The 24,496-nt window shown below is 35.3% G+C and overlaps 1 protein-coding gene across 12 annotated transcripts in view; it reads left to right on the top strand.

The window, feature by feature from the left end:
* mpdz.L (multiple PDZ domain protein L homeolog) overlaps nucleotides 1–24,496 on the top strand; it is a 97,928-nt gene that overhangs the window by 51,848 nt on the left and 21,584 nt on the right. For 5 of the 12 annotated variants that reach the window (XM_018257840.2, XM_041563854.1, XM_041563877.1 and 2 more), the window contains 12 exons: nucleotides 6,310–6,414; nucleotides 8,367–8,459; nucleotides 9,349–9,526; nucleotides 10,859–10,969; nucleotides 11,421–11,504; nucleotides 11,860–11,958; nucleotides 15,929–16,000; nucleotides 16,724–16,877; nucleotides 20,306–20,502; nucleotides 21,053–21,144; nucleotides 22,878–22,962; nucleotides 23,628–23,711. In XM_018257840.2, the coding sequence (XP_018113329.1) occupies nucleotides 6,310–6,414; nucleotides 8,367–8,459; nucleotides 9,349–9,526; nucleotides 10,859–10,969; nucleotides 11,421–11,504; nucleotides 11,860–11,958; nucleotides 15,929–16,000; nucleotides 16,724–16,877; nucleotides 20,306–20,502; nucleotides 21,053–21,144; nucleotides 22,878–22,962; nucleotides 23,628–23,711 (1,354 nt within the window). The remainder of the gene's footprint in view (nucleotides 1–6,309; nucleotides 6,415–8,366; nucleotides 8,460–9,348; nucleotides 9,527–10,858; nucleotides 10,970–11,420; nucleotides 11,505–11,859; nucleotides 11,959–15,928; nucleotides 16,001–16,723; nucleotides 16,878–20,305; nucleotides 20,503–21,052; nucleotides 21,145–22,877; nucleotides 22,963–23,627; nucleotides 23,712–24,496) is intronic. The other 7 variants (XM_041563890.1, XM_041563887.1, XM_041563888.1 and 4 more) reach the window with 5 other exon arrangements.

The following is a 24,496-nucleotide window of genomic DNA, read 5'->3' on the forward strand; positions in this document are numbered from 1 at the left end:
TCATTTGTAGCTTGTTCTAACTAGTCATACACACTTGAGTGAGAATGGAAAGTAAAAAATATTACATAATAAATATCACATATTACTAACCAGACCACTCTAAATTATATTATGCTAATAAAAGGTAGAAGACAGACTTCTCGTGCACTTATAGCCAGGTGGCTATACCCTTAGTACCATTACTGGTTGTAATTCATTAAAGGGATTGTTCAAAAAAAAAAAAAAAGTTGTGATTTTTTTTTATTATCTTTCTATTCAGACCCTCTCATATTCATCTGCTAGTCTCTCATTTTAACCACTGTCTGTTTACTAGGGTAAATTGAACCACAGCAACTGATTGCTGCTGAAATTCTACACTGGAGAGCTGCTGAACAAAAAGCTAAATATTTCAAAAACCACAAAAAAAATTAAACCCCATTGTAAATAGTCTTAGAATATGAATGTCTGCATCATACTACAAGTTAAGTAAAAGGTGAACCACCCCATTAATGAAGCACTTGCAAATTGTAAAATAAAGTCAAATAATTGGCAATAGTATTTTCTCAGTTTTTAGTAGAACAGTCTATACATGGAGAAATCTAAATATCATGGAGGCCCATTTATCTAAGGTCAGATTTTAGTGCTTTTCGGGGTTTTTGAAACCACTTTCTCTAAAATCATGAAAGTTGTTAAAAGATCCAAGTATAAAAAGTAAGAATACAAAAAAGTAAAATTACAAAAAATCCTGAAAACCTCTAAAAGTCAGAATTTATTACGATTGGTCCAATAAGGTCAGCAATGCTCCAATCTTCAAAAGGACTTCCAACGTTTTTTCTATGTTTTTGTAAATTGCAGGTTGTCTAATTCTGGGCAGTGTTATTCTGTGGCAAATAAAGTTCTGTCTTGCATAAAAAAGGGTATTAATTCAAGGGATGAAAACCTAATTATGCCTCTTTATAGGTCCCTGGTAAGGCCTCATCTGGAGTATGCAGTGCAGTTTTGGTCTCCAGTCCTTAAGAGGGATATAAATGAGCTGGAGAGAGTGCAGAGACATGCAACTAAACTATTTAGCGGGATGGAAGACTTAAATTATGAGGGGAGACTGTCATGGTGGGGTTGTTTTCTCTGGAAAAAAGGCGCTTGTGAGGGGACATGATTACACTTTACAAGTACATTAGAGGACATTATAGACAAATAGCAGGGGACCTTTTTACCCATAAAGTGGATCACCGTACCAGAGGCCACCCCTTTAGACTAGATTAAAAGAACTTTCATTTGAAGCAACGTAGGTGGTTCTTCACAGTGAGGTTGTGGAATGCACTGCTGGGTGATGTTGTGATAGCTGGTTCTGTTAATGACTTTAAAGGGATACTGTCATGGGAATTCTGCACTGAAATCCATTTCTCAAAAGAGCAAACAGATTTTTTTTATATTCAATTTTGAAATCTGACATGGGCTAGACATATTGTCAATTTCCCAGCTGCCCCCAAGTCATGTGACTTGTTCTCTGATAAACTTCAATCACTCTTTACTGCTGTACTGCAAGTTGGAGTGATATCACCCCCTCCCTTTTCACCCCCAGCAGCCAAACAAAAGAACAATGGGAAGGTAACCAAATAACAGCTCCCTAACACAAGATAACAGCTGCCTGGTAGATCTAACACTCAATAGTAAAAACCCATGTCTCACTGAGACACATTCAGTTACATTGAGAAGGAAAAACAGCAGCCTGCCAGAAACCATTTCTCTCCTAAAGTGCTGGCACAAGTCACATGACCAGGGGCAGCTGGGAAATTGACAAAATGTCTAGCCCCATTTCAGATTTCAAAATTGAATATAAAAAAATCTGTTTGCTCTTTTGAGAAATGGATTTCAGTGCAGAATTCTGCTGGAGTAGCACTATTAACTGATGCGTTTTGAAAAAAACATGTTTTCCGATGACAGGATCCCTTTAAGGGGCACATTTACTAACGGTCAAAGTGAATTTTCGAATTTAAAAACTTTGAATCTGAACTCATTTTTGGGTACTTCGACCATCGAATAGGCCTAAATTCAACTTCGACTCGAAGTAAAAAAGTTTGACTTCGTAAATCAAAGTACTGTCTCTTTAAAAAATTTCACTTTGACACTTTGCCACCTTAAACCTGCCAAATTGCTATGTTAGCCTATGGGGACTTCCTAGAATAGCCAACAGTTGGCTAAGTTTTTCGAATTTGAAGTAAAATCGTTCGATCGATCAATTAAATCATTCGAATCGTTTGATTCGAAGGATTTCATCGTACGATCGAACAATTTTACTTCGACCGAATAAGGCCAAATTCGATAAAAAAAACTTTGACTTTGAATATCGAAGTAATGCCATTCGAAATTCGACCCTTGAAAAATCTGCCCCTAAGAGTTGCTTGTATAATTTCTTGGACAGACATAATATCAAAGGCTATTGTGATACTAAACTCTATAGTTAGTATAGATATGGATATATATATAATTTATGTGAAGTTATGGAGGGGTGTGTGTATGGATGCTGGATTTTTATTTGGAGGGGTTGAAATTGATGTACTTGTTCTTTTTTCAACCCGATTTAACTATGTAACTGCAAATTTTTGTATTAGAGGTTTTTGGGGTTTTACACTTGAATAAAACTTTTTTGAGTTTTAAAAAAAAAAAGAAAAATCATGAATTTTTAGAGATTCATGAAATAAATCTGAATGTTATTAAATTGGCCCCAGAGTGTTGGGTAAATGGTAGTGGCAAACAGAATATCATGCTAACAAGGCAGAGAAAAATCAGTAACGTATATAAACCAGGCAACCCCTGCAACAGGAGTGTTTGCATTTGATATTTCCACTGGATATACAAAGTGAAAATAAAATTATTTAAAGTCTGTTTAAAGGAGAACTAAAGCTTAACTAAAGAAGTAGGTTAGAAATGTTGTACATTGTGTTTTGGCTTTCTATACCAGCCCAAGGCAACCATAGCCCTTTAGCAAGGAAGATCGGTACCTCTGAAGATGCCCCAGTAGCTCCCCATCTTATTTTCTGCTATTTACTCGGTGCTGCTCTCAGTTACTGAATTTAGGGATACGTGTATATATATATATATATATATATGTACACACATAATATAAATGTCACAATATTAGGCTGATTAGTAATTGATACAGATAATTCTACATGGCAGCTCAGAAACCAGTGCAACTAGCATCAGAATTTAATAATCAGCACTGTAGCATCAGCTTATATGACAGGCCAAACTCATTTCCTGCTTGGTAATTTGTGACGACCCCTAAGTTTAGCTTCTCAACAGCTGCTCAGCGCCCAATAAGCATGTGAGTGTCACAGACACTTTCCAAGATTGTAACAAGTGAGAAGTTCTGGATCATTGCTGCTATTGAAAAGCTGAAACTATAGGCTAGCGCAATAAGTTCATTATATAAAATATGGCATTTTTAGCCATATTCATTGTTAGGGTTTAGTTCTCCTTTAAGAGAAGGTCACAGCAGCACAAAAAAAGGTGAGGTAGGCATTCTTATTGGTCCAACAAGAAAAATTAGTGTGTTGAGCTTCAAAAAAAACTTTCTTTGTAGAGGCTTTTGGATGCAGTGTGCACAAGTGCTTTGTCGTACAATAAAGTCTTACACTTTGTTGCATTTAAGAGAATGTACCTTGCTTTGCATTTTGCTGCCATTCGTGCCTTAATAGAAGACAGACAATGATTCATTTAAATGCCATTACTTCTTTCTAGACAAGCCTTTCATTGATTTATTACTTACAGAGTTGTCTGGAACAATAATTAACATATTATGATAATCAAACTTGCTTGTCCAATGTTCATGCCCTACATTATGCTTTATTTATGCAATGGAAAGTATGGCCGGCTGCACCAATGAGAAAGTGCCTGAAACTTGCCCATGATCCTTGCTCATGGGCAATCCTTGCCTTCAATTGGTGTGTTATTAATACAATAAAGTTGTACATCAGAATTTTTTCAGACTGTATGTTCATCAGTCTGCTTGTGCCTCTCACCATGTCATTTGGTTTATTAAAAAGGGGTTTGATCTAATTACAGTTTATCACCAGAAACTTCTAAGACAGCCAACTGGTGACCTTATTCATTATATGTATAGAGCCATCACCTAATTTACCCTTTACTAAAAGGCTATTATTGTGGTACAGTATTCCGTTATCTTTTTAGAAATGCTTTCATGGGTTATATCAATTTGTACCAGAAACCTATACAAAGTAAGGACTGGATAATATCTAACAAGTTAAATTAGCTTTAAAATACAATTAGGTAGCCGGCATTTATGAGTGTGTCCGTAATGGTTATAAAAGAATTTATTAGTGATGTAGCAGAGGTGTATATTGCCAGTTTTCATTTGAAAGCCCATCAATTGCTTCAACCGTTTGATTTAAACCCAATCTTATTTGATATAGACTATTTAACTGCACCATATTTTTTGGGAGTGTTCCAAATACACGGATATTCCACATTAAAAAAGAAATAGGGTTAAAACTGACTATATTTACACAGTGCAGCACAGGCTGATTTTTTTTGTTGCTTCATTTTTATTTAGCACAAATACAGAAAGGAAAAAAAATCCTTTCCTCATATTATAGACAACACATTTTGTGTTGAAAGCAAAATTTTGATCATGCATTCATGAGTTGTTTATCTGACTCCTACTCATTGGATATCAGTCAAAAAACCCAGGTGCCAGGCAGTGGATCAAATTCATTTTAGCTGTGATATCGTCATGTTTATTGGCCAGTTCCCAAAGCACTTGTGTTGGTAGCCACCAGCTGTGATGCTTGATTAAGGTGCTGGTGGGCTTTGTGGTATTTTTATCTTCCTTGATTCAATTTAGTGCATAATATGAAATCAGATGAAAATTACGGATATTCTTCTGTCATAGCACTAATCTTCAGGTCTTTATTATAGCGAGCACATAATAGAAATTTTGTAACTCCTTCAGCTCCCATCCATGTGAAGTAAATGGAAAATCCTATAAGACAAAATGTTGAAGCATCTTCGTAGTCAATTCAATATACCCCAAAGATGCAAACATATAGGGGCAAATTTACTTATGGTCGAATATCGAGGGTTAATTAATCCTCGATATCTGACTGTCGAAGTTAAATCGTTCCAATATCGAAGTCGAAGAATTTACCGCAATCCATCGATCAAACTATTTTTCTTCGACCAAAAACAGATTGCAAAGCCTATGGGGACCTTCCCGACTGACTTCGGTGGGTTTTAGGTTTTTAGGGGGTCAAAGTTTTGTTTTAAAGAGACAGTACTTCGACTATCGAATGGTCGAATATTCGAACGATTTTTAGTTCGAATCGTTCAGGTCGAAGTAGCCAAAAAAAACATTCTATTCCTTCACTCGAACTAAGTAAATGGGCCCCATAGTAGTGAGGGACTGAGTCACAACCCTGCTAGTCCATAGACAGCTTACTGTAATTCAGAAAATTGATCCAATCTCTTTGGAGTATTATATTATATATATTTTTTAATTAGATCTAACAAATGGTGATTCATAGTTTTTTATAACTTCCTTTTACTATATTGGGCTTTTTATATATATATATATATCTATATATCTATATATTAGTCATTACAATTTAATTGTTTCCCGATAACTTAGAGGCTGATAAAATTGGAATTTGTGGGAAGTGAACTACTGTATAGCCAATCTGTCATTTATCATCCGTGTAATCTGAACTGACCTGTGTACCAGTCATTTTGTGTCCTTTTTATGCTCCTCCTCTTCTCTTTATATGAATTTTTGTTTTAGCAGTGAACTTGGTGATCCAGCAATTAATGCCATTAATGCTTTACTTACAAAAAACACCACAGAAAACAAAAAAAATACATACAGGAGCTTGTTTTAAAAAAAAAATTCTATAGAAAGACAATTGCACACATTGTTGAGTACTTTTCAAATTAATAGTGTACTCAGCAAATCAAATTCATTGCTTCCCTTGCCTTGAATGGGGGCATTAGTGTTATGATCTGAATAAAAGCAGTACCCGTTATTTATAATCAGACTGTTCTGTGCTCTCTTTTAGTATGTTTTCTTTGTGATGCCCTTCCACTTAACCCCTATGAAGTAATAGATTTTAATAGATAATAAAGGTAGCACTTTTACATGTTTGTAAAAGTTACCTGTACAAATTTTTTGTCTTTGATGTTTCTTTGTGTTTAAAACACTATTAATCAGCATGTGACAATGATCCTCACTTTTATCCATTATTGCATGCAATGCGGAATGAACAAATGAAACCTTGGTAGAGGAAAACATATATGTGATGTGTTTTCTTATAGTATCACTTATGTACCAAGTGAGCACTTGGAAGAATACAGAGCTTGCCTGGGACAACCCATTGAAGGGAAAGTGACAGGAGAACTTTATGGATCAAATACAGAAAGGTGAGCACTATAAATGATTTAAACCTATTTGTCAGCCTCTATAGACAAATATGAATGCTTTCAAATATCTGGTCAACATCCAGGCATGTGAGGGCAGTGATAGACAGAACCACATTAATTTCTGTGCTTAACATGTGGCACTGCTGTGGGCAGTTTTCTGCTAACAGCACCAGCCCGAGTTATCAGGTAAGTGAATACAATCACAGGGGGTTCCTAACTCTTGGCATCCTACAGTAATTGTTGCCTTTCTTTCCCCTTTAGTAGTACATGCTTGCACAGCAGATAATACAGAAAGATCAAGGATATATAAAGTACAGCTGCAAGTGATATTTATGTGACAGAATGTACAGATATCCTGCATACCAAGAGTTTGGTTTATGATGGGATTTTTTTGTATGCAGCAAGACCTTATTGAGCAAAAAATACAAATTTACTATAATGTTGCATAAAAAGCAAACTTGTACACCTACTACTCACTAATAAAGTGGTTGTTCACCTTCCAATATTTTTTGTATCTGTTTTAAAAAAAAAAAATACTTTTTCTAATATTGGACATAACATTCATTTTTCATTGTCTTATGTCTTTATGAAGCAGCTCTGGGGTGGGGGTCACTGACTCTATAAACTGTTCCGAATTGATATAAGATAGATAATAGATACTGTAAGTTGATACATTTCTTAGTTTTGTACCTGCTGAGCAGAATCCCTGAGTTTCATTAAAAGGGTTGCTCACCTTCAAACAACTAATTGTTTTCAGATAGAACACCAGAAATAACGTCTTTTTTCCTATTACTTTCTATTTTCTATGTGTTGCCATTTGTATCTAATATTGAAGTGTAAAGTCTTTTTTTTTTAACCTTCTAAAGCAGCTCTGGGGAGAGGTCGCCGACCCTGTAAACTGTTCTAAATTGATACATTTAGTTGATACATTTCTTATCTTTGTCCCTGCTGAGCAAAATCTCTGAGTTTCGTTACAGGCAACTGTTACAATTGATACAATAGTTGCTGATACTCCAGAGATGCTGCTGAGAAATATAGCAACTAAATGTTGCAAAACTGTAACAGTTTAGAGCTGCAGTCCCAACCTTTTTTGGTAGAGCCAAATGTTTTTGAAAGGGGAGGAGGAGTGGGGGGGGGTAATGGAAAGTAATTGAAAAAAGTCTCTATTTTTGGGGAACAATCTGAAAACAACTGAACTGAAAAAAGTGTTTGGAAGTGAACAACCCCTTTAAAAGCAGATGTTCTAATTGATACAATAATTGCTAAATTCCACAGATTCTGCTGAAAAATGTATCAACTTACGTAGCAAATTGTAATAGTTCAGCGCTTGCACCTTAAATACTGAGCTGCCAGACTGAAACACCAGAGACAGGAACATTAAGATGCAGTTTTGGGGATGCTTTAAAAATAAAGCATGGAAAGCAATTGAAAAAAAGTATTTCTGGTGAAAAATCTGTAAACAACTGAACAACCCTTTGAAGTCATTACTACATGATGCAGTAAAGCTGCCTGTGTTGGTTCAGCATAACAAATCCTCTGCCAAACCGTTGTCTGTGATACATAAAAAGAAAATGACCCCCTACAAAATTTAAACAATATACAATGTGCAGTGTTCTTCAGATCAGATCATGTGATTTATTTAGTATGAAAGACCTCAAGACAGAAACAAATTAACTGAAATGTTAATGAGATGGTGTGAAGAGTGGAAATCAATAATGCACAGAATATGTGCTACTTATTGTATTACACTTTAAAGTACAACTAGAAATTGTTTTGTGTATGTTCTTGATTCTCATGCTTCCCATTTCCCTGCACTGAGTACTGCATTGGATCCCTTATTGCAAACTACTCCTTCCAAGCATTAATACTTAAGAGCACACTGTTTTTTCCTGTAAGGCTAAGTTAAATATAATTTTCTAATTATGACAAATCATCTAATATTTTTCTCCCAGTTTTGCTCCAGAATTGCCTGAACGAGAAGAAGGAGAAGGGGAAGAAAGTGAGCTTGAGAATGCCACATATAGCAATTGGAACAACCCAATAAGGTAGCTATAAGCATTTTTTCTCTTTTGACCTATATGATAGAGAGAGACGCTTTACAGGTAGTGTCTGTGAGGCAGATCTGTATATTTTTTTTCCTTGCAGCATACTGTATGTACAGTATCGATCATAGAATAGCCTAGAACTTGGTAGGTATTTCTCTGTGTGGAACAAGGCAGGGAAAGGGACCAGTCAACACCTGGAAGGCTTAACTCTTGGCATTGAAGTAACACAGAGATTTCTATAGTTACCTGTATATTCGATCTTTGTTTGTCTAGACTTGAATAGAATGCAAAAAAAACTAATGTTACTATAAAATATGTTTCTTTCACTCTAAAGTCATACATCATTTTATGTATTCAAACTATACATAGTAAATAACAAATTAGGTCAAACACATCCAAGCGCCACCCATAAATCTGATGATGAACAGTAGCGCTATGTGAGAAATAATGCAGGGTACTGTTGTTTACAATTAATTAAAGATGTATTACATATGAATAGTGATGAATGTTTTGCCGCAAAAATTACTCCCATAGTCTCCAATGCATAAAAAAAAGTTGTCATGTCAGAAATTTCCAGAGCGTCAAAAAAATATAGACTTCAATGCATTTCAGCGGATTTTCGGTGAACCGAAAGGGGTCTGATTTACCCATCACTTACATATGAAGAGAAACATGAATATTCCCATTAAATAGTCTATAATAGTCTATACTTCTCTCAGTTTTGATGTTGTACTCCACCATTTCCAAATAATTTGTCACACAAATATTTCTGATCTATTCTTACTAGGTATAAATTCATATGCAGGCAATTTCCCGCTTTTCTAAAACAGTAATTTACAAATAAATGTTTACAAAACAGTTTTTACAAGTACATTTTTTCTTTTTTAAGGGTTGAACTTTGGAGAGAGCCGGGTAAATCTTTAGGAATCAGTATTGTTGGTGGTCGAGGAATGGGAAGTCGTTTAAGCAATGGCGAAGTCATGAGAGGAATCTTTATCAAACACATTTTAGAAGATAGTCCTGCTGGGAAGAATGGAACATTTAAAACTGGGGATCGAATTGTAGAGGTATCTAAGAATTATGTAGACATTGATAATTTTCTAAAGATCTTCTGATAACATATTTTAAAGCATCCTTATCATAACTACAGTTTGTAAAAGTTTGTGGCATAGGTTGAGATTGAGCCAGGCTGGGGAACTGTTTCAGATAGAAACTAATTTTATTCATTTCTTTTTTTAGATGTTTTTGGTGTATCCTCCTCTCATCGGGCTTTAACTTAAAAGGGCAATTCACAAATTGTATATTTTGTTTCAAATAATCACAAATGACTTTTTCAGTACCTATGTTTCCATTTCTATTTTTCTAGAAAAAATATATATTTTGGGTGTCTTGCATGGAGACTGTAAACCTATCACCTTACACATTCTGTCACAGTTATGTAACTGCAACTATGCTACAGATTTTACAGATTTACAAATCAAATGCTTTAAAAATGTAATTTAAGATAATGCTTAACTGTATTTATATTCCTCCTCTGTTCCCAAATCCAGTAATATAGTGGAGCCCATTGCCTGGCTTTAAAAAAAAAAAACACAATATGTACCGACAATATGATATAGAAAATAAATACAAAGAAATTAAAATGAATCTCGCCTAATTCAAGTGTAGCATTCAGTAGTAGATAGATTATTTTATTGGGCCAGCACACTGCCATTATGTCACAAACCATGTATATTGTATGTGAATGTAATTTACAGGCATCCTAAGATTTAGAAAGATACGATTTTAGGTTTTTCTCTTTCCAAAATGTTTTCATACTAGTACCTATTCCAAACAACTTTTAAAGTATAGGAGTCATTTGAGCAAGAAAGACTGGGCATCCTGCACCCTTTTTTCCAACAAGATTAAAATCCTAAATCTTAAATTGTCTGTTTCTGTTTGGATTAATGTGTCAGCTGCCGTCTTAAAGTCACTTTCATTTTAGAAAGTATAGAGGTAGAAAAAGATCCAAGTACTAAAGCCATTTAGTAAAATCACTTACAACATAAAGCTCCCATATAAAGGCTTTTTGCAATAATGAAGCTTGTTACGAGCATCTGTTTTTGCAGCTACCAAACCCAGGCCAGGTAATATATACTTTATTTCAAAGCGTTTTCTGAAGAATAGTACTATTTGTTTTATCTCTTGCTTTGGTGAACAGCACTATGGATAGTATGATAAATATACACAAATATAAGCAAGTGGTTTGCATGTATGTCCAAGGCTTTGATATGTCATTATTTTATTTTATTTTTTTACTTTTAACACTCTCTTTATTTTATTTTTTAAAAAGAAGATTATACATATACCCCAAAATTGCACCTGGAACTTATATGTCGACCTCTGGCTATTCTTCTTAGGTGGATGGAACTGATCTAAGAGATGCAAGCCATGAACAAGCAGTAGAAGCCATAAGGAAAGCAGGGAACCCAGTTGTGTTTTTGGTTCAGAGTATTGTCAACAGATCAAGGGTAAGTGCTCTGGGGAGCATCTAGACCCCGACAATCACAAATGGATTATTCTAGTAGTTTGTCCTTACAAAGCTAAAAATAAATATCCACCCTACCGACCTCCAGTTGTTGGTAAGCTACTTTTACCTGTACTGTCCTAAAGGTATCAGCTGGGATTTGTTGAAGAGACGTTCATTCTCAAAATAGATATATATATCTTTATACCATTATATGTTAATAACATGTAAAATGCATTTCCATCTACTCAGTCTTAGCAAGGACTTGAGCAAATGCATAGGAAATTTTCCTTAGAAGGGTAAATGTTCCTCCAGCTTACTTTAATAAATCAATACTAAACCTTCTAGCTGCTTATCCTTGTGTGTTTATTTCTACATTATAATTAAAACTTCATCATTAAAGGCTTCACTCTTTCTTGAGTAAATTCACACATTTGCCACCTTCTCTTCTCCAGCCTGCATCTGTGTATTGTTCTCCATCTTCCTCTGCTTTAAGAGAACACCCAACTACTAACCCTTTTTCTCATACACCACCCAAGGTAAATATGTTGCTGCATGTCACTTTCATAAGGGACTCTAACTAATGCTGTCATACTGCACAAATAACTATCTAGTGTCATCTTGACTCTAATGAGCCAAATTGTATACTATTACTGAGATTTTGTTTTGTAATGAATTTGATGGAATGGGTGTAGTTGCCCTGTAGCTGGAAGGCTTCACATTAACTGCCTTGCTTTGAAAATAAATATCTGCAGGCTCTACGATGACCAGATTTTTTTAAGTACGCACTTTTTGGATGGTGCTGCACACATATTCTAGGGCATGCCTGTTATTAAACATTATTTTAATGTCCTATTTCTATCCATTTTGTAATATCTATTTTTATTTTTTTAGAAACCAGCCTTGCCTTTGTTACAGAGCACATTTGGTACTAAACCCCTCTTCAGGTGCACTAACCCATTTGCTGATTCTTCTCAGCTCAACATTAACAAGGTTGGATGTTTTACGCTATTGTTAACTTTCAGTGCATGCTGCCTGCTATTGATCTGTAGCAAATAATACATTTTGCGCTGTGCTTGTTAACAAATGATCTTTAGTCTTTATGGGTAAGACATTGGTTGCAGATTTGTTTTGCTTAGGATATCCTGTGTCCTAATTTTTTATTTTTTTTTGTGGCTGGTGGTTAATGTTATCATAAAGGTGGGGCTAACATTCAGCTTAATGATAATTAATTAAAAGTGGCAGTGTTGGCACAGTATTAGTATGGGGCACGGACCTCCTTCCTTTCTATTTTGTGTCTCTTTGACACTTAGCTCTTAATCTTTAATGTAACTGTACTTTGTATTTATTTGAATTTTATTGTAATGGTCCCTGTTTGTTCTATATATTTGTGCTGTGTACATATTATGCTACATAGCTGAAAATATATTTATATACAAGCATACAAGTAGTAGATGCATAATATTAAATAGCCAAGACTGAAAATGTAGTGTTTTGGCTGAATCAGCTGTCAATCATTTATTGCCTGCCCAGCGCTATGACTCAGGCACAGCAATGACTTTCACTTTCATTTCTGCACTCTTCTACACTCCTCATGCCCCCCTATCTTCTCACTGTATATAACTGCATGGGCATGGGGTCCTCATTTCTGGTGCATACATTAGATTTTGAGATAGAAAGCTTGGCATTGATAAACTGTTCCACGAAATGTTTGCCTGTATGTTCTAATTGCAGATTTCAAAAGAATAATGCAACATGATTTAAATAATGTTAAGTAAAGTTTATTTTGCTCAACTAACATAATGACATAGGATTTGGATTTATTTCTTAGGGAACAGGTCCCCTTTAATTTTTGTATTTAAGAAAAAAATCACAAATTTTGTTTGTAATCATATAACATGTATGTAAAATGTAATCTATACTGTGCACTGAATTGTTTATGCATATAATCCCAGTGCCATTAAGCTTGCAGTACCTGTATATGTTTGGTGGCTCGCAGCACCACATAGGGTAACTAGCCACTTCACCAACCACATGCCAGTAGTAATCATATGTTCAGTAAGGATGGAGTGCTTACTACCCACATAATTAATCACCTATTTGCAAGATGTATGACAATAAACACTACTTCATAGCAGATCTTCTTGAGCCACAGTCCAATGACTACTTCTGAGCTGTTTCACATTGGCAGTTTGCTTTTTTTTTTTGTATATAGTTTAGTGTAGGTAGTGATTATTATATCATTTCTTCTTTTATTAAACATCTCACTAATTATGATTCACAGTCAACAATCACAGACAGCAATTGTTGTAACGGGTTGATTATCTCGTCTTTTTCCTATTTCTTCAAAATGAATTTTCTTTATAGTAAAGATAATGATCCTTTAGTCTCATTAATACAGTAGAACCCTCTATAACATTGCTGAATGGAAGCTTACAAGCACAACACCACTAATAATCGGCGATTAATACATGAAAACTTAAATTGAGCAATTACTGTGCCTGTCCACAGATGGCCAGGAGATTTTTGGACTGCCATTTAGGTTGGGAAATCTGAATAATAAATAATAAAATATCTAAATTTGTTTATATAAAGGAATGTGAGATGCTTTTATATGGCCTGTTATAGACTGGTGACCATTCTACTATGTTTTTCCCAAAACCAAAATATTGTCTAGAAAACATTGCTATCTTTATATTTTTAGTAACCTCTTTTTTGCCGAACTGCACTTTTCCAAAACCCCACACTGCATGTAAAATCCAAAGCGATTGAATCGGTTTAGAGTTGAACGTTGGCTCTTTTTATGTCAGAAAGGTACATATGTACGTGAAGACATATTTTAGTCCTGTGTTTAAATATGCCAATGGAATATATATTCTACTTAACAAACATTGCTTTTTCTTATACAGATATTATCTTTTGGAAGATTGCATGGCCATGGCAATTTCATATGTAGTGCCTTCCATAATGTTTGGGACAAACCCACATTTTCTTTGATTAACCCCTATGTTCCTCAGTGTAAAATTTTAAATCAAACAATTCAGACCTGATTAAAGTGCACATTCCTGACTTTAAATTAAAGTTATTTGCATACATTTCAGTTTCACCATGTAGAAATTACAACACTTTATATACATACTACCCTTCATTTCAGGGCACCATAATGTTTGGGACAATTAACTTCAAAGGTGTTTACTCAGGTGTGTTGCAGGGATGAGATACCTAGGCTTGTGTCTACCATTTGGAGTATGTACTGTAGTTGCCAATAGTTCAGCATGAGCAGAAAAGCTGTGCCAATGAAAGTTAAGGAAGCTACTGTATTATGAATCTGAAAAACAAGAATAAAACCATTGGAGACATTGGCCAAACCTTATTACTTCATGAACAGAAATACAGAAGCTACACTGCAAAAATTCAAACCACTAGTTAGCTGCAAAAACAGAATGGCCAGATTACAGTTTATGAAAAAGTATGTAAAAGAGTCTGCAGAATTTTAGAAAAAGCTGTTATGGACAGACGAGACCAAGATTAACCTGTATTAGTGTGTGAGTGAGTGATGGCAAGAAGAAAGTATGGAGATTTAAAGGAACTGCCCAAGATCCAAAAGCATACCAGCTCATCTGTTAAATGTTGTGGAGGGTTGTTATGGCTTGTGCATGTATGGTTGCCACAGGTACTGGCACACTTATCTTCATTGATAACTGCTGATGGCAATTGTACAATGAATTCTGAGGTGTATAGAATGTCTTATCTGCTCAAGTTCCAGTAAATGCATTGGACAGCTCTTCATCCTGCAACAATGATCCCTAACATACTGCTGTGGCAACACAGGAGTTTCTCAAAGCTAAAAAATGGAACATTCTTGAATGACCAAGCCAGTCACCTGATTTAAATAAAATTGAGCATGCCTTCCACATGCTGGCAAGGAAACAAGCCCCCGTAACAAGCAGGATTTGAAAGTAGCTACAGTAGAGGCTTCGCAGAGCATCCCCAGTGAAGATACTCGGCACCTGGTGATGCCTATGAATTGCAGACTCCAAGCAGTCATTGCATGCAAGGGATATGCAACAAAGTACTTAAAAATACTACCATTACTTTTTTGCCAAACATTATGGTGCAAAAGTGTTGCAACTTCTACACTGTGAAACCAAAATGTATGCAAATAACTTTAAAGCTTGGCATTTGCACTTTAATCACATCTGAACTGTTTGATTTAACATTTTACACTGAGGCGCAGAGGGCTAAATCAAATAAAAATGTTTCTTTGTCATAAACATTATGGAGGGCACTGTATGGGGCAGATTTATTAAGGGTCGAATAGTAAATTCGATTTTGAATTGTATTTTTGGTCAAAACTCTCAAATTCAAATTAGGAATAATCCAAACTCGATTCAAACTCAAAATTCTAGATTTATCAAACCTTGACCCTTGGAACAATTCAAATTTGATTATTCGCCACCTAAAACCTGACGAGTTCATGTAGAAGTCAATGGCAGTGGTCAAGTGACCCATTTGAAGATGTTAATAGCCTTCCTGACATTCGTGATTCAAGTAAAGCTTAATTCAAACCAAATTCGATTTGAGTTTTCGAGTCGGTAATATTCGTTCGAGTTTTAGACATTCACATTTTCTCTTAAACTCCCATTCGAATTTCTAGTGTGTTCGAATTTATAAAAAACATTCATATGAATTCAAATTCGACCTTTGATAAATGGGCTTCTATGTGTAGACATTTTACAGCTTGAAAAAAATCTCTTCATGGAAAGACTTCCATTATTTGTTTCTGTTATGTTATACATTCAAATTGTTAGCAAGAATACTTTTGCTAATGTTAGATGGGCTATGGCTAACATTTACTTCCTCCTGATGGTAGTACTGTAGATGTTCCATGTGACGTTAGACTCATGTTTCAAATAGCAAACATGTTCAGTAAGCAATTCTTGTTTCTTGTTTGTCACTTTAGGGCACAATGAATCCGGTTAGAATTGCCTTCCGTTGTTCCCCAACTAACCCATTTGCTCCCACACCATTTAAGGTTTGTCAGAGTGAGCAAACGCAAATATTTGTGGATATGCTTCATCCGTGTCACCGTGTACAGTAGTTTGTTTGTGGTGATACATTTGTAGCATGTTGGTCATTAATGATGTGAACCCATCCACTAATTCTGTTTGTACTTTTAGGGACACAGTATGCAGTCTTTATTTCAGTGCAAGCAAAAATGTTTAGTAGTCCTGTGATCATGAGCACATATCACGCAGGGAGCATTGTCGCAATGACTTGCCTGACAGATATTTGATTGATTGGTTACAATCAATCAAATTAAAAAAAATGTACTGCTGAAAAGACAATTTTTTTTTAAAATTTTCCCAGGTGAATTTTTGTTGAGTACATTTAATGACCCTATACAGCCATTCCTTAAAAAAAATTAGCAAAAATAAAATTCTCCTTCAAAAGTGCCTGGTCCACTTTTGATTTGCGTATGTGTGGTTTGCAGTGTTTTGAAGACCCCAAACAACAAAAACAAGTCAACTAAGTTTTTGGGGCCTGTACAGCAGCATGTTAGCTGTTATTGGAGACATTTACATTATGTGTTCACTATGGGCCAGCTCACCCTTAAAATCATGTTATGCTTTGGGGTGAGTTTGTTTTCTCTGTAAGCATTTTAGGCATGTTTTCTGTCTGTAAGTTTACATATTTGCCTGTTCAAGGCATCAAAGTTTTGTTTTCACATTCATTTCTATACATTGCCCATTTTCAGGCATCTAGTAGTTCTGATTCTGAGACAGAAAAGACTTCTTCACCTGTAATGGGACCCTCAACATTTTCCTCTATAAACTCGGAGAAGCCTCAGATGACCAGCAACGCAGCCATCGCAGACCCAGAAAAGGAAGATGAGTTTGGTTATAGCTGGAGTAAGTTGAACAAAATATTGGGTTTGTCAATGGCAAATACCACGTGGGGATGGTTATGGTATCCATATTTATTAAACATTTTTAAAAGGCAGAGGTATTGCCAGAAATGAGTTGTAGGTAACCCCTTAAATTTTCTGGCAAGATTTTATAAGTGTGCTTATATTTCTTATATGAATCAGCATGCAACCAGCCTAACAATAGATCATAAAAGTAAATAAAATTAAAGCAAGTGATAACTGTAGATAAGGCAAGTTGCAGAAAAGTTGAAAAATCAAGATGTTGTTGGATTACTCATAGCATAATACAAAGAAACAATGTGGTTAATCCAGTTATTTGGGGATAACTAAAGAACCAAGTGAGGCATATAGGATTAACTAGATATTGCATAGCAGATTGAGGATTATTGCCCAGGCACTGTGTCTAAAACTGGCAAAAATTAGTAAGCAAGTTAAGGCAGAAGGGTCTTATCCGGAACCAAAACTGAGCGTAGTCTTAAAAGTGCAAACTATCAAAATGCCCAGAGTGGACTGCACCACCCGAATGGAAAGTGACAGAACTGTGTAAGGTTCTGAGATAAGAGGCCCCTTATCACATATAGCTCAAGACAGTGCAAGAAACACATATCAGGGAATCAAGTAACAAACATTGTGGCCTCTAGAGGTAACAAAAGAAAAGGGATTGGTTGTATTATACCTCTCAGCACCATTGGTACAGTATAACAAGATTGAAAAAATTGATGTAGTGTATTTATGGTGTGGGGGGGGGGGCATAGTCCCAAAAAGACCAGCATGTGCAACCACAAAAAAATTGTTCATCAGACTGCTTGTCAAAAACGTAATAGAATACAGGCATAAGCAGCACTGTGTGTGACAATTTGTATTGCCCACTAATGCAGTCACTAAGGACAGCTTGCACAATTATAGGAATACTTGGTGTAGTTATAGGTGAACCCTGGATGATCGTCAGACTGTTAATCAATACTGTATAGTAAAATTTAAACAGAGATAATGCTGTGTATACAGCAGTTTTAAATTGCACATTAAAGCAGTCAATAGATAGATAGCACAATTATGGGAACACATTTCTTAAATACACAATTATGGCACCTAATTATCACATAAATTTGGCCATAGAAGGAGATTGTGTTGGCCACACAGGGACAGCCCCAAACCAACTAATACTAGGGCCATACTAGAGTGACACATAAGGACTTAGTGATTTACAGAAAGGCCATTTGGTTGTAAAGATAGAAAATACAATTAGAGGACCCAAGTGGAAAAAGAGAGCCTTTGAGAAAAAGAGAAAATGGAGCTGAGAGAAATAGACAGAAATGTGTGTAGCTTGAAAAGGCAGCCCATCAGGGGACCCAAAAACAGGTCAAATAGCTAAATACTGTATACATATTCAAGGATAAGACCGGAGCAAAGTGATCACAATAAAAAATTGATCATTCCTTCGCTCCTTATATGAATCAGCATGTAAATAAATATATATTCTGTGACTGTGTATCATATAGAGCTCTGTGTGCTGGTTCTTTTTCAGCTGTCCTATGTCTAACAGTAATAATATCTGAATATGGTTATCTGAACATAATCCAGTATAATGAACTGTGTTTTCTTAAAATATCAGTGCTAAAGATTTTATTCAGACTTGAAGGGCTTGAATCAAATGCATTGGACCACAGGATAAAATGAGAGGGGAACTACTCATCAGTGCATAATGTTAAAGGGAACCTATCACAGCCAAAATCAAACACATATTAACAATCTGACCAGTACAACCTAAACACGTTTAATCAAACTACATATATAGTTTTTTGAAAAAAAAATGGAGGTTTTAAAAAATCCCTTACTTTGTCAAATGGGTTCTTTCACTGAGGGAGGCCATACTGAGACTATAACAGAGACTATAATATGCAAATTTCAGGAGCATGCTCAGATTCCTCCACTGCTGGTGATGTCATTATGCAAATAAATGGCACACACTAACTTCCAGAAGGTGGCAGCACTACTGAACAGCAGCTAACACAGAAGTTTGGCTGATTTAAAAATAGCTTAGAAGGGTTGCTAAGCAACCAAGGAATTTCAACTGAGCATGTGCGAGATTTCAGAGCTGTGAAGCTATAGGTAGGAGGAGCCAGTGAAATCCAAGATGGCCTGCCTCAGCTAGAACTGCAGTGGAGATCTTGCAGAAGGTTTAGTGAGATGATTTACATTATACAAACAATTCTAACTGTTTTAAAAATCGGATTTCTTTAACTTTCCCATAGTGCATTCACGTAGTAAATGATTTTAATTATGATTGGTGCCCTTTAAGGTATATATTATAATTTTGTAATATGATGGATGCAATGTTTAAATTAAATTAAAAAGAGCTATCCTTTAGTTTATCTTAGATCATAACAGTACTCTTATCTGAGACCCCTTTTCCAAACTGGTTCCTTTGAAGTAAGAGTTTTCATTTAATGTACTATTACTGTATTTTTGGTGTACACTGGTGTGCATTCCCTGTTGGTTGGCAAATCATTACTGAGAGCCAGCCCAGAACTGCTGCAGCTCCAGACAGTCAATAGATCTTTTCTGGGACTGCACATTTTTGAACTATAACTTCAATTATGCTTTAATTTATATAAGTGTAGCATACATTTCAAGATACAAACATGATTGTATCTTTGACCACGTAAATATAATTGCCATTCAGTGTTTTAACATGCACTTGCCAAAGTATGTTGTGAGGAAAACGGCATAACCTTTAGTTATAAGCTTGAGTAGCCTTTATAGATAAGCTAAATAGAAATCCCTGAAATTGTGCTATTTTCCATCACTCTGTATCTTTCCCATTAGGATAACAAATTAATCATGGACTTTTTTAAGAATGAGGTGAGTCATGGATGTTTTTCTCAGGGCACAGTGGTAAACAGCAAGCAGATCCCACATTTATTTTCATCATTATTTGCTGAACACTATGGGGCCGATTTATCAAAAGTTGAGATTCTGACCTTTACACTTATCGTTAATAATAAACGTTTTTTGACTGACATTTTTTTTTGTAATTTTTATGTGTTACCTCCCCTAAAGTTAGGCTAGTAAATCTATTTTATGAATTTCTATGGGAACCGCAGGCATCTCAGGAAGAATTTACTTGCTCCATCTTTGTGTCTGCAATTGATATGAGAAATTAAAGAGTGAAAGTGAAAGGCATGAGATCCCACTTGTGATTTCTTACTTGCGAGGTCAATGAGAAAAAAAATCAAGTACGAAAAATCAAGAGTGAATCTTAGATTTTCATAAATCTGCTCCTGTTTTTTTGCCTTATCACCTCCTTTTTTTTTTTTTTTTGCACTTATCGTGGTTTCTTGTTTCTTTTTCTTAATGTTTGTTCCTAGCATGATGAACATAATAATTAGGGTTTTTGTTTTTTGCAAATAGAGAAGATATCGCAGCGCTATGGGAACTTGCCAGGAGAGTTACATATGATAGAGCTAGAAAAAGGAAAAACCGGTTTGGGACTGAGCCTTGCTGGAAACAAAGACCGTTCGCGAATGAGCGTTTTCATAGTGGGTATCGATCCAAATGGAGCAGCTGGCAAAGATGGTCGTTTGCAGATTGCTGATGAGTTGTTAGAGGCAAGTCTATTTCCGCTGCTTTTTAGCAAATTCATACTTTCTGTTTCTGAACTCGCTTTGTAAGTTTACTTTGAAAAGCTATACAAAAAAAAAAAGAAAAATAACAAGTAAAAGTTAAAGTAAAAAGAGGAATAGTGATCACTAGCACTAACCCATCTTTTAATAGGTAAAGAAGCCATGTTAAGTCAACTTTTGCTACATTAGGAAAAACTTCTATGCTATGGGGAGGGATTTTTTTTTTTCAGTGAACGGGTGCATGCTGGAGTACAAAGTTATTAAACAAACATATCTCTCCTATATGGATACCTTTATTTAGGTCAAACCTCTTCTTTTGCATTTCAAAGTATAATCAAAAGCATAATCAAAATAAGTTATTTTCAAACACAAAACCCAAATTAGTTTTTTATAAGAGCATCCATACCTGTGTTAATAATCTCAGCTATCAATCATATATTTCCTGCCCTGCCATTCTGTGTAGCTTTGTAGGGTTGCATTGTTCCTGATAAACTCGAGAGCTCAGATTAATCATTGGTGTTTGTTTCTTTAATAGATCAATGGGCAAATATTATATGGAAGGAGCCATCAGAATGCCTCATCAATTATTAAATGTGCACCTTCAAAAGTGAAAATAATATTTATAAGGTAAGCTGTAAACAAATACTTTTTATTCTTCCATGTACCATCTCTTGACTTATATGCATTATGTTTATTATTCATATTTTGACAGACTGCAATAATAAGTAATTTAAGTAATATGTTTCAGTTACAAGGGAGACAAAGCTGCAAAGCTGACAAGTAAACTACATTTAAGTGTTCCCTCATTTTACATTGCTGTTTTGTGGTCCCATCTATATATGATGCATAATATAATAAAATTTCCCTGATTTTACATTATTCCTGGATTTTACACCATTTTTTCTTGGTCCCCTGCAAAACGTAAAATGGGGGTTCTACTGTATATTCTTTTTATAAGCAGGCTTTAAAGTTAATTTATATTAATTTAAATGCTAACATTTATTGGCATTGTCCAAGGATCTTTTTTCATCTGCTTATTTGAGCTTATTCATATGCTTGGGAGCTATATTTCTAAAGGAGCCTTTGCTTATTCAAATCAAGGGTAGCTACCACAGAATATAACTATATTGGAACTATTGCAAAAATGAAAATTTTAAATAAGCTTCACAGTACTGAAAGAAGAAACTTCGTAAATACGATCAATAAAAAATGTTGTATTGTGTCTAAAATTATAAAGTTTAACGTCACTATACCTCTTGGCACAAACTTGACTTTGGCACAAATTTTGCATGTAGAGAGACATGATATCTGGTGATTTTAGTAAGAGTGAGATATATTGGGTTTAACTGTCGTTCGAAATCAGACTCCCAACTCCTGCATGAAGAGAGAATGCAGAGAGACAGATGCTGAGAGGAGGATAGTGAAAAGTAACTTGAATATTTCAGAAATAGTTTAGAAATATAATTGATTATATTCAGAAATATGATGTCCGTATGATGAAGCTTTCGTTAAATTATCATTTTCGCGATAGTTCCTCTTTTAAGGGGTTGTTCACCTTCCAACACTTTTTTCAGTTCAGTTAGATTCAGATAGTTCACCTGATATAAATACTTTTTCCAATTGCATTATATTTCCTATGTGTGACCTTTTTTCTAATATTGAAATGTAAAGCTCTATTTTTTACCTTTTGTCTTTCTAAAGCAGCTCTGGGAGGGGGGGGTGTCACTGACTCTGTAAACTGTTCTAAATTGATGCATTTAGTTGATGTATTAACTAAATGTTGCAAGTGTAACAGTTCAGAATCTGTACCTGAATTACTGAGCTGCCAGAATGAAACACCAGAGACAGGAACATTAAATTGTAAACTTAGAATTTGGAAAAATGGTAAAAATAAAAAATAGAAGGCAATTGAAAAAAGTCTTTATTTCTGGTGAACAATCTGAATATTTGTATGTGCATAAGCTGAAATACACAGTCTTTAATTGATTGCAGCATTGTATTGAAACAATGTGTTTGCACCTGACTTAACTTGGAATCTATGGAATTTATTGTGCTATACTGAGACAACCACAAGATGGCACTGTGTATTATCCCTGAGTGATTCACCAGTGAAAAAACCTTCTCGCAAGTTGCTGTTCTAAGTGTTCCTGTATGATCATAATAAAGACCACATTTGCCAACAATAACACCCCTCAGAAAATTAGGCTGCACTTATCTTCAATTTTCCTTCTGCTTTATAAAAGAGAAATACAGCACTTGTGTTCTGGCTAAATGATTAGGAATACAATTATTTATTAAATAGGACACCTCTAAGATGTAGTCTGTGTGCATCTGTTGTGTGATTGCTTCATTTTGTTTAGGAACAAAGATGCCGTTAACCAGATGGCCGTCTGCCCTGTAAAGGCAACAGAACCAAGTTTCTCAAGCTCTCCAGTATTTTCAGAGGTACAAATCACTTTGTCATTTTCTTGGCTGACAAGGTATAAACTACATACTTATATGCATTTTGGTAAAACCTACTTTTTCATCTGTGTTGTCTATTGACCGTATTAGGACATACTGGGTTCAAACTTGCTCTAAACACTACATTATATCCTGACTCCAATCAGTCATTCTGATACATAACCCTGATACTTAATTCTAATCGAATCAGTGTGCACACAGGCCGATACTATGGCTGTCCGCACACTTAACAGCAAGGAGTGGCTGGGCGCTGATAGGATTGGATCAGCCTATAGAAACACAAGCAGAGAAGGCATGTTCTGCCATTAGCCTTTAGAACAGGCTCATCCACCTGGTTCAGGCTCAGTTACAAGAATTAGTTATGACCAGACTTGGATATCAGGATAACAATCATGTTTTGTGGTGTGTGTCTGATGTTTGATCCTGACAGTTTATACTGTCCTAATGTGTACTCAGATAAAACCTATCACAGCATTTTTAAGCAACCACTCCAGCTTAGTCCATTTGTTTTTTTAATTATAAAATTATTTATATTATAAAAATTTCCTTTGAAGCAAAATTTGTTTTTAGTATTTACATGGCCCTAGCGCATGGGAAAGTGGTGGGGGGCTACTCCATAGTTTCATTGTTTTGATATTTCCCAACAGATTGAAGAAGAAAGTGTCCCAAGTTCTGTTCGCACAATAAATCTTGGATCCTTTAAAAATGTTATGCATGTGGAATTGCCAAAGGTAAATAAAATCGATCACCAGGTTAAATATTTTGTGAAAGACAAACAGGAAGACAATACACACATTCATGAATGGGTTTTGAAAAATTGAATGATTTTACATTTGGCTTCGCAATATGTCATGATCAATAAAAAAAGCTGTCTTATTCGTAGTTGTTAAAGGAGAAGGAAAGCTACAGAGACAGTTTGTTGCCAATAGATTAGCCACAATAGTGTGCTTTACCATTGTAGAACCACTCTAGTGATCTTTACCACTCCAGAGTAAACCGCTCTCGAACTGTGTTTGTTTAGGATAGCAGCTGCCATATTAACTTGGTGTGACATCACTTCCTGCCTGATTCTCTGCCTGCTCACTCATAGCTCTGGGCTCAGATTACAGCAGGGAGGGGGGAGGGAGAGGAGCAAACTGAGCATGCTCAAGCCCTAGCCCTGGAGGTTTATGTTGAAAACAGGAAGTCTGATACAAAAGCTTGTGCGTACACAATAGAAGGAAAGAAATGCTGTGTTTCTTTTGACAGAAGCATTACTTTGAGGATTTACTGTTGTATTTATATTGGCCTTTCTGATAAAGCTTACTTAGTTTTAATCTTTCCTTCTCCTTTAATAATGTTGAAGGTTTTTTTTCCTTAATTTATGGATAGATATTTGTTTTTTTCCATATGGCCAAACACAATCAAAAGAGTATATGCACATAATGAAAAAACAAAAATATACTAGCTTTCAGTTTCCATCTATTGAGGCCTATTGGAAGAGTAAACAATACAAAAAATAATAATGCACACCAGG

Source organism: Xenopus laevis, chromosome 1L (assembly GCF_017654675.1).
Source record: "Xenopus laevis strain J_2021 chromosome 1L, Xenopus_laevis_v10.1, whole genome shotgun sequence".
Taxonomy (NCBI): domain Eukaryota; kingdom Metazoa; phylum Chordata; class Amphibia; order Anura; family Pipidae; genus Xenopus; species Xenopus laevis.